At 44.2% G+C, this 14,908-nt stretch overlaps 1 protein-coding gene across 1 annotated transcript; it reads left to right on the top strand.

The window, feature by feature from the left end:
- The first annotated feature begins 4,585 nt into the window (after positions 1 to 4,585).
- ccnd1 (cyclin D1) lies at positions 4,586 to 12,767 on the top strand. Its single transcript, XM_083662371.1, has 5 exons — positions 4,586 to 5,078; positions 6,468 to 6,683; positions 7,756 to 7,915; positions 9,121 to 9,269; positions 9,844 to 12,767. The coding sequence occupies exons 1-5, from the start codon at positions 4,881 to 4,883 to the stop codon at positions 9,997 to 9,999; spliced, it is 879 nt and encodes a 292-aa protein (XP_083518497.1). The 5' UTR covers positions 4,586 to 4,880; the 3' UTR covers positions 10,000 to 12,767.
- Positions 12,768 to 14,908: the final 2,141 nt, after the last annotated feature.

Raw genomic sequence — 14,908 nt, 5'->3', positions numbered from 1 at the left:
CCTCATATTCAAGGACCCAACATAGCATAGTTAGTTTGACACAGGGATCAAAAATTAATTAGCTACTTTTTACGGAGAATCTTACTCATATAATTGGGCGGCGATCCGCAACACGGCGCACAATTGGTCAACTGTGCATGTGCGAAAGTCAGGCGAGCACGTGTAGCATGCAAGGCCGGGCGAGCACGCGTAGCATGCGAGGCCGGGCGAGCAAGGCCGGGCGAGCACGTGTAGCATGCGAGGCCGGGCGAGCACATGTAGCATGCAAGCTGCGTCTGTGAGCAGGCGCTAGAAAGGAGCGTGCGAAGCACCCTCAGTTTCTCTTTTTATAATGCGAACTATATAGCAGCTTACAGAAAGTCACATCAGACAATTAAACAGAGAGAGGTTTGAATGTGTGAACACTTCTCAACTGTGCTGTGTTACATGTTAAGTCAAATAAAAATCCAAAATATCAAAACAACTCCAAAATATATCGATTCAAGCACTTTCATTGACCCCAGAGCCGTGTAGATAGAAGAGTCCCGACGTCTCCATTCACTCCAAAGGACCAGTTTTTTACTCTCCAGAGTTCCAGGAAGTAAGGTCCTGGATTAAGCACATTATCAGCTTTATTTTAGCATGCAAAAGTAGCGCGAGACCCATTCCTGGCTGTTCATTGGTTAATGAGTCTTGCATGTTGGTCCTCCGCTGACGCCACTCTCTCTCTAGAGGACACTAATTGACCCTACATGTCTATTTATGTCTATTTTCAAAAACCTTCAAGGCTTTGATACCACCCCCCCCCCCCAAGGAGCCGTGTGAAGCCTGTTCATCAAGCTTCAAACTGATATACAGATATGTTGTGTTATGTTATGTTATTTATTATTATTATTATGTTGTTATTATGGGACAGAACAACATGCAGGGCACGTTATAGTACGGTGCAGTGGAACGACTCAAACCCAGGGCAAAAGCTGTGTGCAGTCAGTGCTGCCCTGGAGGTGGTCAAGTAGCCCGACAGACCTCTCCTCTCCTGGACCGGACTGGACCCTGCATGCTGGACTGGACTGGACCCTGCATGCTGGACTGGACTGGACCCTGCATGCTGGACTGGACTGGACCCTGCATGCTGGACCGGACTGGACCCTGCATGCTGGACTGGACCCTGCATGCTGGACTGGACCCTGCATGCTGGACTGGACTGGACCCTGCATGCTGGACTGGACCCTGCATGCTGGACTGGACTGGACCCTGCATGCTGGACTGGACCCTGCATGCTGGACTGGACCCTGCATGCTGGACTGGACTGGACCCTGCATGCTGGACTGGACTGGACCCTGCATGTTGGACTGGACTGGACCCTGCATGTTGGACTGGACTGGACCCTGCATGCTGGACTGGACCCTGCATGCTGGACTGGACCCTGCATGTTGGACTGGACTGGACCCTGCATGCTGGACTGGACCCTGCATGCTGGACTGGACTGGACCCTGCATGCTGGACTGGACTGGACCCTGCATGCTGGACTGGACTGGACCCTGCATGCTGGACTGGACTGGACCCTGCATGCTGGACTGGACCCTGCATGCTGGACTGGACTGGACCCTGCATGTTGGACTGGACTGGACCCTGCATGCTGGACTGGACCCTGCATGTTGGACTGGACTGGACCTGCATGCTGGGCTCAGCAGTGTTGCTGTCTGGGTTAGTTGACTGTAGCTCTCTGCTGTCTGTGTGTCTCTTTAAACACTTCCTCCCCGGCCTGGTTACCATAAAGCTTCTAGTAGAGTCTCACTGCAAAAGTCACATGCTCCAGCTCCCTTTGTTTCCCACAGAAAGCCACTATCAGGAGCTGGTACAGAACATGCCAGAGAGAAAAGACAGAGCTCAGGCATGTGACGCTGACTGTGATAACTATTCTGTCATAAAGATATGTATAGCCTATACTGTACATTATGCGTTCTGCAATGCTGTGTTGTCATTTATCTCCAAATTATATTGAATTATTCATTATAATGAAATAAAATAAAAAAATATAACTTGAAGAAAGCTTTCCCAAATGGCCATTTATAATGTGCACTTATAGATTTGTGATATCAAGCAATCAAAAGGGCTTTGGGATGAACATATCTGATGTTTACTTCACCTCCGTCATGCACTGTCTGTTTCCACGGTGTGTTTATATTCATGGTGGATTCAGTTGTAGAAAGGTAGCGAAGATAAATGTGCAATTATTGTTTCTGTTTGCACTTAAATGAGCCAAAAAGTAAAAGTTTTGAACTTTTCTAAACATACAGTAAAACTGAAATAAGTTTGTGGGGGGGAAACACAGCTTGGTGCAACTATACTCTAAAATCAGTGGTTCTCAAATGGGGGTCCGGGGACCCCCAGGGGTCTTTGAGGGGGTTCCAGGGAGGGGGTCCCCAGCCAAAAGGGGGGTCATTTATTTTCGCTATAATTCCATTCATAAGTAACACTATGACTATTTTGGTCATGGCTTTTATACACTTTCTGTAATAAAACATATATTCTAAAGCATCAATCTTATTATCAGGGGACCGTGGGACAAAATCCTATCAAATGGGGGTCCGTGGTCTGATCTTTGTCAGTTTAGGGGTCCTTCATGTGACAAAATGTGAGAACCACTGCTCTAAATACAGATAGGAGCTGCACAGCAGAATCACACAGACACTCAAGTTAGATTCTTCACCAGCCAAAGTGAGTGGTGCAATGTGCTGACGTGACCGCAGCCACCGGGGGCGACGCTGCTCCAGGCATTACGGTAGTCCACCCAATAGCACCAGGGAGGAATTCCAGGAATGTGAAAAGCTCCGATTCATATTGAAACTAGATTAAAATGTGTTCAACTTAACACTTAAGTGCTGTTTAGTCTGGTTCTGAACGTCACTGACTTAAAACACACAGGTAACGACGTCCTCAGCCCACAGGAGACAGTCTGTGAGTGGGATGGTTTATATATGACTCCTCTGACTTGTTGTGGCTGAATAAAGCAGATTCTGATGCAGAATTATATAATGTCAACAGAGATCGGCCATATTGATTATGTGAAAAGACTATACGGCGGCATGCGGAGGACTTTGATTGGGTTATCAATAACAGTCTGAACTTTTCCAGTGCAATGAACTCTCCCCACATGAAAAAGTTATGCCGACATTCTGCCTAGTAACAGCAAATCCTCCCATTGGCCCAACTGCAGTCTCCTCCCGTTTGCTTGTGTGTGTGTGCGTGTGTGTGTGTGTGTGTGTGTGTGTGCGTGTGTGTGTGTGTGTGTCACAGCTAGATTCTTTAAACTTTACTAGCTAGACTACAGTACCTCATTCTAAACAGCTCTCCCTCCCTCTATAGTGTTTTGAGAGTTGTTTTATTTATGCTTAGTCAAACATGATCAAAAGCAAACTACATTGTAATCTGTGCATGTTTAATTAATTCAACTCAATAGAACGAGTTGAATTTCCAGTTGTGATGGTCAATATAACTATTCAACTGTAACTCCTCTCTTTGAAGGCAAGAGACTCAATAGTTTTGATGAGATCTTCACATTCTCTTTTAAGATATAATTGAATTGTACAACTACACTGTGATAAGAGGCTGCTGGTGAGAGTGAAACAATGACATGTTTTACATTCTTTAATCGGGATAATTTCTAGGTGAATTCTGCGTCTGCTGAAAAACATGTCATGAAATGAGAAGTAAAAACCAGCATTGTGTCTTTAAAAAAAAGTGCATGGGTGTAATTGTCCCATGTGCTCAACTCATGCATGGGTGAGAGAGCTTCTGGTTTCATTGAGTTTTGAAGAGAGAGAGAGAGGAGGGGGGGGGGGGGGGGGGGGGGTAAGAAATGTTAAGGGTATAAGCTGTTAAACAAGATGCCTGTGAAGCATCCAGGGCACTGTGTGTGGAAGACTGCTCTGGAACCGGTGTGAAAATGGTTTCATGTTGGAATAGGAGAGAAACTGGAATAAATAGCATTGTGTGTTTAAACTGTATGGCTCTATTGTCCCATGTGCTCACCTCATGTTCAGCAGCACAGTTGGGTGAGAGAGAGAGAGAGAGAGAGAGAGAGAGGCAGTTACCGCCCCCTACCGACCCCAGACAGAACGCCAACCCTCCTCTCCGGGGTCAGACCCCAACACCCCCCCCCCCCCCCCACACACACACACACACACACACACACACCACATACACACACCACCCACACACACACACACACACACACACACACACACCCCACACACACACACAGACCTCCCACCTCCATCTCCACAGCAGCTATAGCCTACTAGGCCTATAGGAGGAGGAGGTGGGGGTTATATACCCCTCCCTCCCTCCCTCTCTCTCTCTCTCTCTCTCTCGGTGTATAATATAATCTCCTTCCTCGCGCGCTCCCTCGCAGACTGCCTGTCTCTTTGATCTGCTTCCCTCCTCGCGCCTCCTCCCCCTTCTTAACAACAGCTGACGTCATCTCCCACCCCTCCTCCTCAGCGCGCTGTGTGTGTGTGTGTGTGTGCGTGCGTGCGTGCGTGCGTGTGTGTGTGTGTGTGTGTTGTGTGAGAGAGAGAGAGAGAGAGAGAGCGAGCGAGCATCGAGCAAGCAGGGGTTTTTGTCTCGCGAGGGGAAGTGCTCTGCTCTTCAGAGGGCTCGCGCACACCGGAGGAGCAGCACGGCACGCGGAGAGCAGCAGCAGCAAAGTCGCGAGCAGCCCCAACAACAAAAAAGGCACACGAAAGTCACTTATAAGCTCAACAACAGGCCTACCTACAACGACGGGTCCTACCTTTAAACCTGCTCCACAACAAGCTCAAACATCGCCATTAGGTGATCAGAAGACGGCGCGCGGCAGTAGTAGGCTGTGTGTGTAGTGCTGTGCTGTGTGCAGTATGTCGGAGCAGCTGCTGTGCTGTGAGGTGGACACTGTCAGGAGAGCCTACCAGGACGTCAACCTGCTGACGGAGCGCGTGCTGCACACCCTGCTGCAGGCGGAGGAGACCTACCTGCCCTCCCCCAACTACTTCAAGTGCGTCCAGCGGGACATCGTGCCCAACATGAGGAAGATAGTCGCCACCTGGATGCTGGAGGTGCGTCTGTTAGAACGTTAACTAACGGCTAACTTGTGTATCTGCTATAATAGCAGCGCTAAAACAGTTGGTAAAAAGTGTCGGTTTGGAGGCGATCAGAGCAGGTTCATGTCTTCTGTCACTGCCTGATCATGCATGTTACATAAACGCTGTGAAAAGTAATGTCCTCATGCTGCTGCTGGGTGGTCCTTCTTATAAGAGGAGATATTAGCCACTGGGCTATAGAGGCTACTGAGTTTAGCTACACCATGCGTTTGTTATTGGTGATCTGCTGTTGTTTTCCAGAAAGCTTATGAAATGTAACGTTAATTACTGATGGGGTGGGGGGGAAATATTCCAAATTAACAGCAATGTACACGTATGCAGTCTGGCCCGTGCCAGTGTTACGCGCCATCTTTGTTGTGGAGAATTTTAATATCAGTAAAAATCTATGTTATCCCCAGCGATGACAATAAGGCAGTCGGATCAGGCGGACTTGTATGTATATAATAGCACTGCGATATGTTGACTGCTACAGTGTGTTCTAATGGTGTCGACTGGCAAAGTTTGGGGTTTTTTCTCCCCTGCTCACACGAGTCAGTTAGCCTGTCTGTTGAAGGTCGCTGAGAAAAAGGCACTTTTCTATAGAGTGCAACAGGTTCAAAGCGGTCTCAACAGTCGGATTTGATACTTTAGCGTTTCGTCAACATTTACATGCACTTTGCGTGTGAATCCCGTGCGGTTTAGTATTTTTAATTAATTTCTGAAGTTGTGCGTCCGGAAGAGGCTGCAAGGGAAATGTCGCCTGCAACACGTGAAAAATGCCCCGTCTAACGAAATTAAATTGTTTTAAATTCACCCGTGGCACAATTCGACATATTTTAATCGCATCGGATAAAGCATTCGATAAGGCTCATTTACATGCCGATTTTGTAGCGCCCGGTAATTTTTACATATTTCTAATTATTTTTTGAAAAGATGACGAAGTTGAAAATGGAGAGTGAAACTTGCATCGACGCCACCTTTGTGTCTCAGTCAGAACTGACTGCGAAGTAATTTCCGTGACTGTTTTCATTACTGCAACAGCCTGTTATCAAATATATATATATATACAAACTGTTGGCTTTGGAGTTTTTTCATGACAATGCTTTTGCAACCACATTTAATCTCCCAAATCATTAAATTAAATTAAACTCATCTACTTGAAATGTTTCTTTTAATTTCGTTTCTGCTCATTGTGGTTAAAGCAGCTATTGACTGCAAACAGCTGTGCACAGAATAGCTCATAGTAATGCAGAGAGTATAGGCTCTGTTGCATATAGGCTTAGTATATGTATGCATATGAATGGGTGATTTTCTCTCCAGTGCAGCGACAGAAATCTCACTGTGCTTTTCTCACCTCTCGTGCAGGTCTGCGAGGAACAGAAATGCGAGGAGGAGGTTTTTCCGCTGGCTATGAACTATTTGGATAGATTTTTATCAGTGGAGGCAACCAGGAAAACAAGGCTACAGCTGCTGGGAGCGACCTGCATGTTTCTGGCGTCCAAGATGAAGGAGACAGTGCCCTTAACGGCGGAGAAACTCTGTATCTACACAGACAACTCGGTCCGGCCTGGAGAGCTGCTGGTAATTGAGACATTGATGTTGCATAACACAAACACGGCCCATGCATTTGGAGCCCATATGGCCCAAAAAAAAAAAAATCATATTTTTTTTTCCCTGTGAATGTGGCTCGTCACTGTCACCACCATCACAACCTGTCGGTGGTGGATGATGTGGATTTGTGAAGTTGTAAAACAGGAGAGATGTTTATTAGCAGCAGTGTATCTTGAATGGCTGCCTGTGACTTTCCCATGGTGACTGGAAGGCCTCTCTGATTTCATGAATGGTCTCAGTGACTGCCAAGAAAAAGTCTAGAGCACAGCGACACCTAATGGCTGCAAAGATGAAATGCAGACTGTGTGGTGTGTGTGTGTGTGTGTGACCAAAATAAAATCAAATAAATGATAGCACACCCAAAGAGGTGCAGTGTTGGTTAAAAATAACACACACTCCTCCCTTTATATTTGCCGTGACATTTATTTATGCACCGACGTTGCAGCTGTAGTGCCTTCATCAGCCATGTGGGGCTATACTAGAATCAGCATCACTTTAAATAGGCCTAAGTAAGGAATCTAACTGGGTGGTTGGCTCACCCATAGGCCATCTTAGATGTAACACAAAATTAGCATATAAAAGTAGTAGCCTATATAAAAAGTATAAATATAAGGAATGCGTATATGCCTAATAGTCTAAAGTAGGCTATATAGCCTAAGTGTAGTCTATATGTAGCATATAGCCTATAAAATAATAGGATAAGATAAATAATGTGATATCTAATCTGATTGCACTGATAGGAAGTCACTAATATAATAATAATAATAAACTGAACTGTGTATTGCATTGGGTTGTTGTGAGGGTTTTGAACACTGCAGAAAGTGGAACACATCAGTTGGAATAGCCTATCAATAGAGTATCAATAGGTACTAACATACAGGCTACCTACCAGTTGAGTATGAGAAGTAACGTTATAGATGTGGTGTTGATAGTGCTCTAGCTGTAACATGGTGCTGCTTAGAGGCTAAAGCAGATATAAGGGTGTTGTTCAGAGTGAGCGAGCGCCTCTGAATGCCTCTGCTCTGCTCTGGTCCGTCCACAGCAAATGGAGCTTCTGGTTCTCACCAAGCTGAAGTGGGACCTGGCTTCAGTCACGCCTCACGACTTCATCGAGCACTTCCTCTCCAAGCTGAAGATCCACCCGTCCACCAAGCAGATCCTCAGGAAACACGCCCAGACCTTTGTGGCCCTCTGTGCTACAGGTAGGAGAGCCACTTTAGTGTTTTAATATGTGTCCGTTTTAATACATGTCATCTGAAATTGTACATATTTACATAGGTGCATATTTACCTACTAATGTGAATATGATGTCATGTCATTTCCTCCCACTTTTCTTCTCATTTGTGTTTTTGCATATACAGTACCTTGGTATCTTTATGGTTTCTTACTCATTTCATATTGCATAATATTTCTTTGTTAGGATATTTTCAAATCTTGCACATTTTCTTTTATTCTTCTTTTGTCTCGATATATTCCACTGCTGTAACATTTACTCTGCCATGTTGTTACCCAGCACAGCAGCAGATCTGTAGCATTCTGTGACGATTGATTAGGCATGTTTTAGCCTGAGGGATGGCTCACTTTTTCACTAAGCAGGGGGATTTATTTATCAGTATAGATCTCCATCTTTGGCCTTGACTCTGCAGATAATTTATATTCGTGATTTTATATATATATATATATATATATATATATATATATATATATATGTTTAGAATTCATGTGTGCCCTTTTTGGCAGTAGAAAGACCTCATCATGAGCTTTCATTTGATATATAGTGTACAAAATTAAAAACATATTTTGGGGGCCCCCACTGTCTAAAAAAAGTGGCATTTACACAATTTCGGGGGCACTTTACATTAGTGCATAAAGTTGCTAAAGCATAGTGTGAACAACAGCTGTGTGTCTGTGTCTGTGTCTGGCAGGCATCCAGCTTGCAGGCGCTTTAGGGGCATTCTGAGATTTCTTGGGGCACTTTTGCCCTTGCCCCTGGCTAACTTCCTACACTGTATATAACTTATTTTTGCCCAATATGTCACAACCCTCTCTATTGGAAGCATAATATGATATTTGGAAACATGCAGATGATGTCTGCTATGGATCAACTTGGGTGGAGCGAAATTATCTGAGGCAGCTTTGGTTTTTGGTTTCGCCTCCATCTTCCTAAGCAGTCTAAAAGTATTGCATAGTAAACACTTTATCTTACAGTATTTTATCAGCTCCTTCCAGTGCAGCGTTTTAGACGTTCACAGTGATGTGACTTTTTTTCCCGGGTTCTTTTATTTTGTAGCATTTCTCCTCTTTTTTCCCGGGTTCTTTTATTTTGTAGCATTTCTCCTCTTCCCCTGTCTTCCTTGCCTGTGTCGCTGCAATGTCCTAACTTCACCTTTGTGGTGTCTCTCCTCAGATGTTAACTTCATTGCCAGTCCTCCGTCCATGGTGGCGGCGGGCAGCGTGGTGGCAGCTGTGCAGGGTCTCTACCTGAAGAGTCAAGACAGCTCCCTGTCCTCCCAGAACCTCACCAACTTCCTGTCGCAGGTCATCCGCAGTGACCCGGTACGCCCCGAGCCTGGCAAACACACGCGTGCATTTCAACACATTCACACATTAAAGACCCCCTAAAGTCCTGTCTGTAAAATACTCTACTTTGAATAGTCATTTGTGTCTGATGGTTACAATCCCAGGGCAGGCTCACCTGGTACGCCCTTAAGGCTTAGGCCTTCGCGCGGGCGACCCGGGTTCAAATCCGACCCGTGGTACTTTGCCGCATGTCACCCCCCCCCCCTCTCTGTCTGCCTACTGTTCTATCAATAAAGGCAAAAAAATCTACTCCTCCCTCATTAAAAAATTCCAGAGTCTATGAACATGCAAATATATTTCATCTCAAAAGATTTCCTGCTGGACACAAGATGTCTCCTACATACCTTCTAGTGTGTCAACAGTGAAGCTCACATATCCAACTGTAGGAGCAAGATGAAAAATATATTATATTTAGGGGGTCTTTAACAGCAGCGTTCATGTTCAGTCTGCTGAAATGCAGACTGAACAGAGAGTTGTTTTTACATGCAACCTGGTAAGCTGTGTATAGACTGTAGCTTGATGTTGACTGTTGCCTGTTGCCTGCCTGTAGGACTGCCTGCGGTCGTGCCAGGAGCAGATTGAGTCCCTGTTGGAGTCCAGCCTGCGTCAGGCCCAACAGCACAGCGGCACCACAGACACCAAACGCCTGGAGGAGGACACCGACCTGTCCTCCACGCCCACAGACGTCAGAGACATCAACATCTGATTGGCTGACTGACTGCCTTGTCGTAGGATGACCTGATGATTGAGGGGAAGTTGTGGGCAGAGAGGGTGGTGATGGGCGGGGCTAGAGGGGCCTACCTGTACAGCCCCGCTGACACCCACCTGACCGGGATTCCCCGCCCACTTGAACTCCAAGCCTCCAATCCTCCTTCCTGATTGGCTGTATCTGCCATCATGGCCGACCTGTCACCCACATGACGTCACCGCTGCTACAGCTACCAAGCCAGGATAGGACCCCCCGACGTGCCACCCCCAACCAAGTCACATTTCCTGCCTCTGAGGGCAAGAAGACATGAACGCTGCAGAGGTGTACCAGATACCAGAGAGGCAAGAGAGAAAGACACAGAGAAACTATATCGATGATGAATTAACGGGGCTGGACTGTCAGCCGCATGAAAATAGACATTTTAGTAGACATTTTTTTCTTACTCCCCAATATATTAAATAAACTAGGAATCTTAAAATTACCGCAGACTCGGCTTACCTACTAAAACATCCAAGTGTTTTGATGTAGGTCCTTGTAGTCTGTCGTTAGGTTTTTACCTGAAATCTGACGTCTTTATTAAAGAGAAGAGGCTTTCTTTTTGTTTGAATTTTGTTTTCTCTTAATACCTAGTGTTAGACATCCTGTCCACCACGCTCCCCTTTGTCTCGTTGCTGTGTAGGCGTTCATATATCCCCGCTTGCTTGTGTTTAGTCACTTTATTATATATCATCGTAGACCTTTTTATCAAATATCCCACGACTTTAGTTTGATACCTCTTCTCTTTAAAGCTGTTTTGTTTTTTTAACCAGCTATTTTTGTGTAGTGTGAAATGCTCTGTGTTCTTATGATCCTGGTGACTGTGGATTGCCGGTGTGTTGTTGAGGTTTGGAACAACTTGCTTGACTTTACAAACCATGAATTATTTGTTCATTGATTCGTTGGTGTGCTTTATCCATTTCAGCTAGCTATAATTTGATAAGCTTAAATCGCACGCAGAGCAATCCACAGCCTGTCGTTTTCTTTCCCCCCCTCAATAGCTATACTTTACTTTCTAATACCATTCCAATTTAGTTTTCTTAAGAAAAAAAAGCACTTTTGGTCGGCGCTGCCGGCTCATCTAAAGAAAATCACAGTGAGAAACAAAGTTTGTAAAACAACAAGAAGAAAATGGAATGAGGCTTTTGAGTAGGAGTCTTTGAGCTAAGGTGATGGAGAGTCAGTGCAGCCCGTTGAAGGCACCTGGTGCATCTGATTCATCTCATGAGACATGAACGTTTTTTGACCAGGATGGCAGAAAAGCTTTTGTGGGATGTTTTTGAAAGAAGACTGAACTCTGCCGGACACTATCTGGGTCCCATAGAGCCAATGGCTTGCTGTAGCTGCCTTCCAAATCACACGTTGGAGTTTTAGTTCTACAAACATTTCTCAGAGGCAGAGCTCTGGAGGCAGAAACAATCACATTTGTTGAGTTAAGCCTCGTGGATGGAGGCAGTTATTCTGGCTTAAGTAATGTTAGTCTACCGGCTATAAGAGAGGAGCTAGCTAATATAGAGCCTAGGACTTGCTACAACCTAAAAAAAAAAAAGAAGCAATCTTAACTATATTGAGTTAGCTAGTTAGCCTAGCTGAGCTTCAAAGTTCAAACTAGCGCCATAGGAGTTTATAGCGAGATAGATAACCTGCTGACCTTCCAAGATCACAAATGCCATGATGATGAAAAATATGAAAAGTTAGCTAACGTTTAACTCTGTCGTCGTAATGTTTGTATGACTAAAACTACAATTTGCTTCCAAATCACCGCGGGTCAGCATCTCCTCCGTGCTCCACCAGGTAAAATGCACGGACTGTGGGAAGGGGATGAGAGTGTTGAGACTATTGAGATGATTTTGCACAAACCTAAAGGTCGTGGGGTCGTGGGGTCGTGGGCTGGGGACTTGCCTGAGAAAGTGGAGAGCTACGACGGCAAGGCGCCCAGAGAGGTGACTAAAAAGTGGCAAAAAGGGTGAAGGCTCAACAGCGAGGGGTGTCTTAATGCTGTAGAGTTAAATTCAGGGTTCCTACACAGGCGGTCTGGAAATGTGTGGAGAATTAATTTGCTAATTTCCAGGTCTCGAATTAAATTTGATAATTTCCAGGTCTTGAAAAGTTTGGAAATTGCACAAACAAGTTTGGAAAAGTACGGAAGTATGTGGAGTATATCGTTCTGCTGTCGGGTTTTGCGTACAACACATTCTGTGGTTTTGACGTGCCCGTCATATCTCACATATTCTGGTATTTGCTGCAATGAAGAATGAGTCTGTATAAACCATACTGATCAGCAACTGAACATCTTCAAATCAAGACACTAAAGGTCTGGAAAAAGTGTGGAGTTTTGTGAAACTGTGTAGGAACCCTGCAATAGGTTTCTGATTGTACATTAAAGACAGAAAGTAGGAGAGAAACACTCCTTGTATTCCGCTGCTATGGAAAAGAAATCCCAGCTACGTGTTAAAAAAAGAAGACAAAAAAAGACAAACAAAAATATTAATGGAAAAAAAGAAAAAACAATGCTTCTCTCCTATTGTTTTGCTGCTACAATTTTTTTGATACATATAAATGTCAATATACTGCCATGCTAGGTTTGAATTTTCTCATAGAAAATTGTGTTATTGACATCCTTGTTTGTTTTGTGTAGATTCTATGTGATCATTTTTTTGTTTATAATTACGTCATGTGATTTTCCGTACTATTCCAAAAAAAAAAAAAACAGAGGAAAATTGAGACAATGTACAGAAATGCTTTGATCCACAATACCTCATGTGACAGTCAAGATCTATCTCTAATTTTAGTCTGTTTTGATTTTATTTTGCTAGTTCTTATTCTATTGTACTTGTTGGTTCAGTGCCTACTAGCTCTGTTGAAACTGCTTGGGGGGGAAGAAGCATCCCCTGATGGAAAAACCACCAACAAGTCCAGGGCATGCTTTGATGCTGGTGCCATAACAGAAGATGGGAGATGTATAACTCTGTTGAGTGTTAAGCTGTCTCAGTGATAGAGACTTTTATCCCCCTTTTAGGCCCATTAGAGGCCGAACTTCCTGTTCCCTTTTTATATTTATAAAAAAAAGAGTTTTCAAACTGTCAATGAGTTGAGTTTGTAAATAGATTCAGTGTCATGCTCGGTAAGCCATAGACTTTTTTTTTTTTTTTTTTACAAATCATTCCACACAGTTGAGTCTACTTCATACCAGTTGTCTTGTCTGCAACCGGGCGGCATAGTGTATTCATATTCATATTTGTGTCGACTGCACAATAAAAACATGACTAGAAGGAGTCTGGAAAAAAAACTGGCTGTCTGTCCTTGTCCCAGAAACGCTCGCGGCTGAACGAATGCATGGACCAGCAATGACAACAAGCTCACAGCACAGAGTAGTCAAGACAACAAGACCAGAGCGTCTTCATGAAGGAGTCTTCATACACACACCATTGAAGATTTTCTCTCATGAGTAATTGACTAACTCAGAATCAAGACATTGTGCTTAGCGTACTGGTACTTGGGTTAGACCATACATGGGCAAACTACGGCCCGCGGGCCGGATGCGGCCCGCATTTCAGTCTGGAATATGGAATATCTTTCAATAATCTTTATGACTAAAAGGCTACATTGAATTAGAAATTTTAATAATTAACTCATTGGTTTTGGATTTATTTAGCTTCAAGACTGCATTTTTGTTCGTGTGACCCTCAACACAGGCTTTGATCATCCCTGGCCACTTACTGATACTTATGCTTAAATTAACCCACTCATATTCTGATTTATTTCAAGAAAAACATTTTGGCTAGTGGAAATTCTAATTGGCTGGTAACTTTAAAATCTAGCAGCCATATTGGCAGGTGGTCAAAAAAGTTAATTTCAAGCCCTGAGAGCAGGTGGTGACATAGGAGTGAGTGAGAAAAGGATGAAATATTGGTGGTTAAGACTGAATAATGACATCACAACTGTTAATTTAAAATGAGTTATTCCTCTAAACGTGGCTTCAAATGCACCAAATTTTTTACGCTGCCGCCGTTCGGCCCTCAGCAAAACTTGGTAGCGAGGACATTTTTTGTGGCCCTCTCTATCATCAAAGTTACCCATCCATGGGTTACGGCATGACAATATTTGTTCGGCCCCCGGCAACAATCTGGGTTTCTCATGTGGCCCCCCATGAAAAATAATTGCCCACCCCTGGGTTAGACCGATATAACAGTTTGCTGAGAAATCAGGCCGACACTTGTCATGATGTCCACATCTGATATGATGGATAGGATACAATTTGCTCAAAATACTGCATTTTGATCAGATAATCTAAAAAAAGTTAAGATGATATTGGCACAAAGACTGAAAATTGCTTATACATCTCGGCAATTCCGTCCCGCCCCCTTTTACGGGGGAAACGCAAGCCTCTTAACTTCAATGTAAAATAGCACTACCCCCAAAAAATGATAGAAAAATGACAATCTCGTTTATTAACACATTCACTGCCAGCCTTTTTTTTTTTACTGTAGGTAGCTTTTGCCAGAGGGTTTTTTTGAGGATTCTGGCTCATTTTACAAGAGCCAAGGATAATTTTCTGCTTGGACTTTGTGAACACAAAGTTCACAAAAGTACTAATAGAATGTGTGCTTTCCCTGTCTAAAAGAGTTAGTTTGTAGAGTTAGTAGTTATGTAGATATTAGCCGTTGAGTACAGCATGGTTTCAGCGTCTGAGACAAAAAGCTGAGATAATCGCAGTTTTGTGAAATTCAATATCAAACCATTTATTTTTGGCATCAGTGAGACATCAGACATAAACAATATAGTTCTGAACAGTAATTTCCTCCATAGCAGCACCCGCACCCCCTCTCCTTACAACTCCTCCCTCCGTGGGCGTGTCTGGTGGATTTCA

The sequence above is a fragment of the Poromitra crassiceps genome (assembly GCF_964638095.1).
Source record: "Poromitra crassiceps genome assembly, chromosome: 28".
In the NCBI taxonomy this organism is placed as follows: Eukaryota; Metazoa; Chordata; class Actinopteri; order Beryciformes; family Melamphaidae; genus Poromitra; species Poromitra crassiceps.
Note: the sequence above shows the minus strand (reverse complement) of the source record. Positions and strands in the feature narration are given on the sequence as shown.

What these genes read in the sequence shown, in the direction of transcription:
- ccnd1 (XM_083662371.1), top strand. Translation starts at nt 4,881, where the DNA reads ATGTCGGAGCAGCTGCTGTGCTGTGAGGTGGACACTGTCAGGAGAGCC. An exon ending in TCGCCACCTGGATGCTGGAG is followed by an intron (nt 5,079 to 6,467) that starts GTGCGTCTGTTA and finishes CCTCTCGTGCAG; the next exon opens with GTCTGCGAGGAACAGAAATG. An exon ending in TGTGGCCCTCTGTGCTACAG is followed by an intron (nt 7,916 to 9,120) that starts GTAGGAGAGCCA and finishes GTCTCTCCTCAG; the next exon opens with ATGTTAACTTCATTGCCAGT.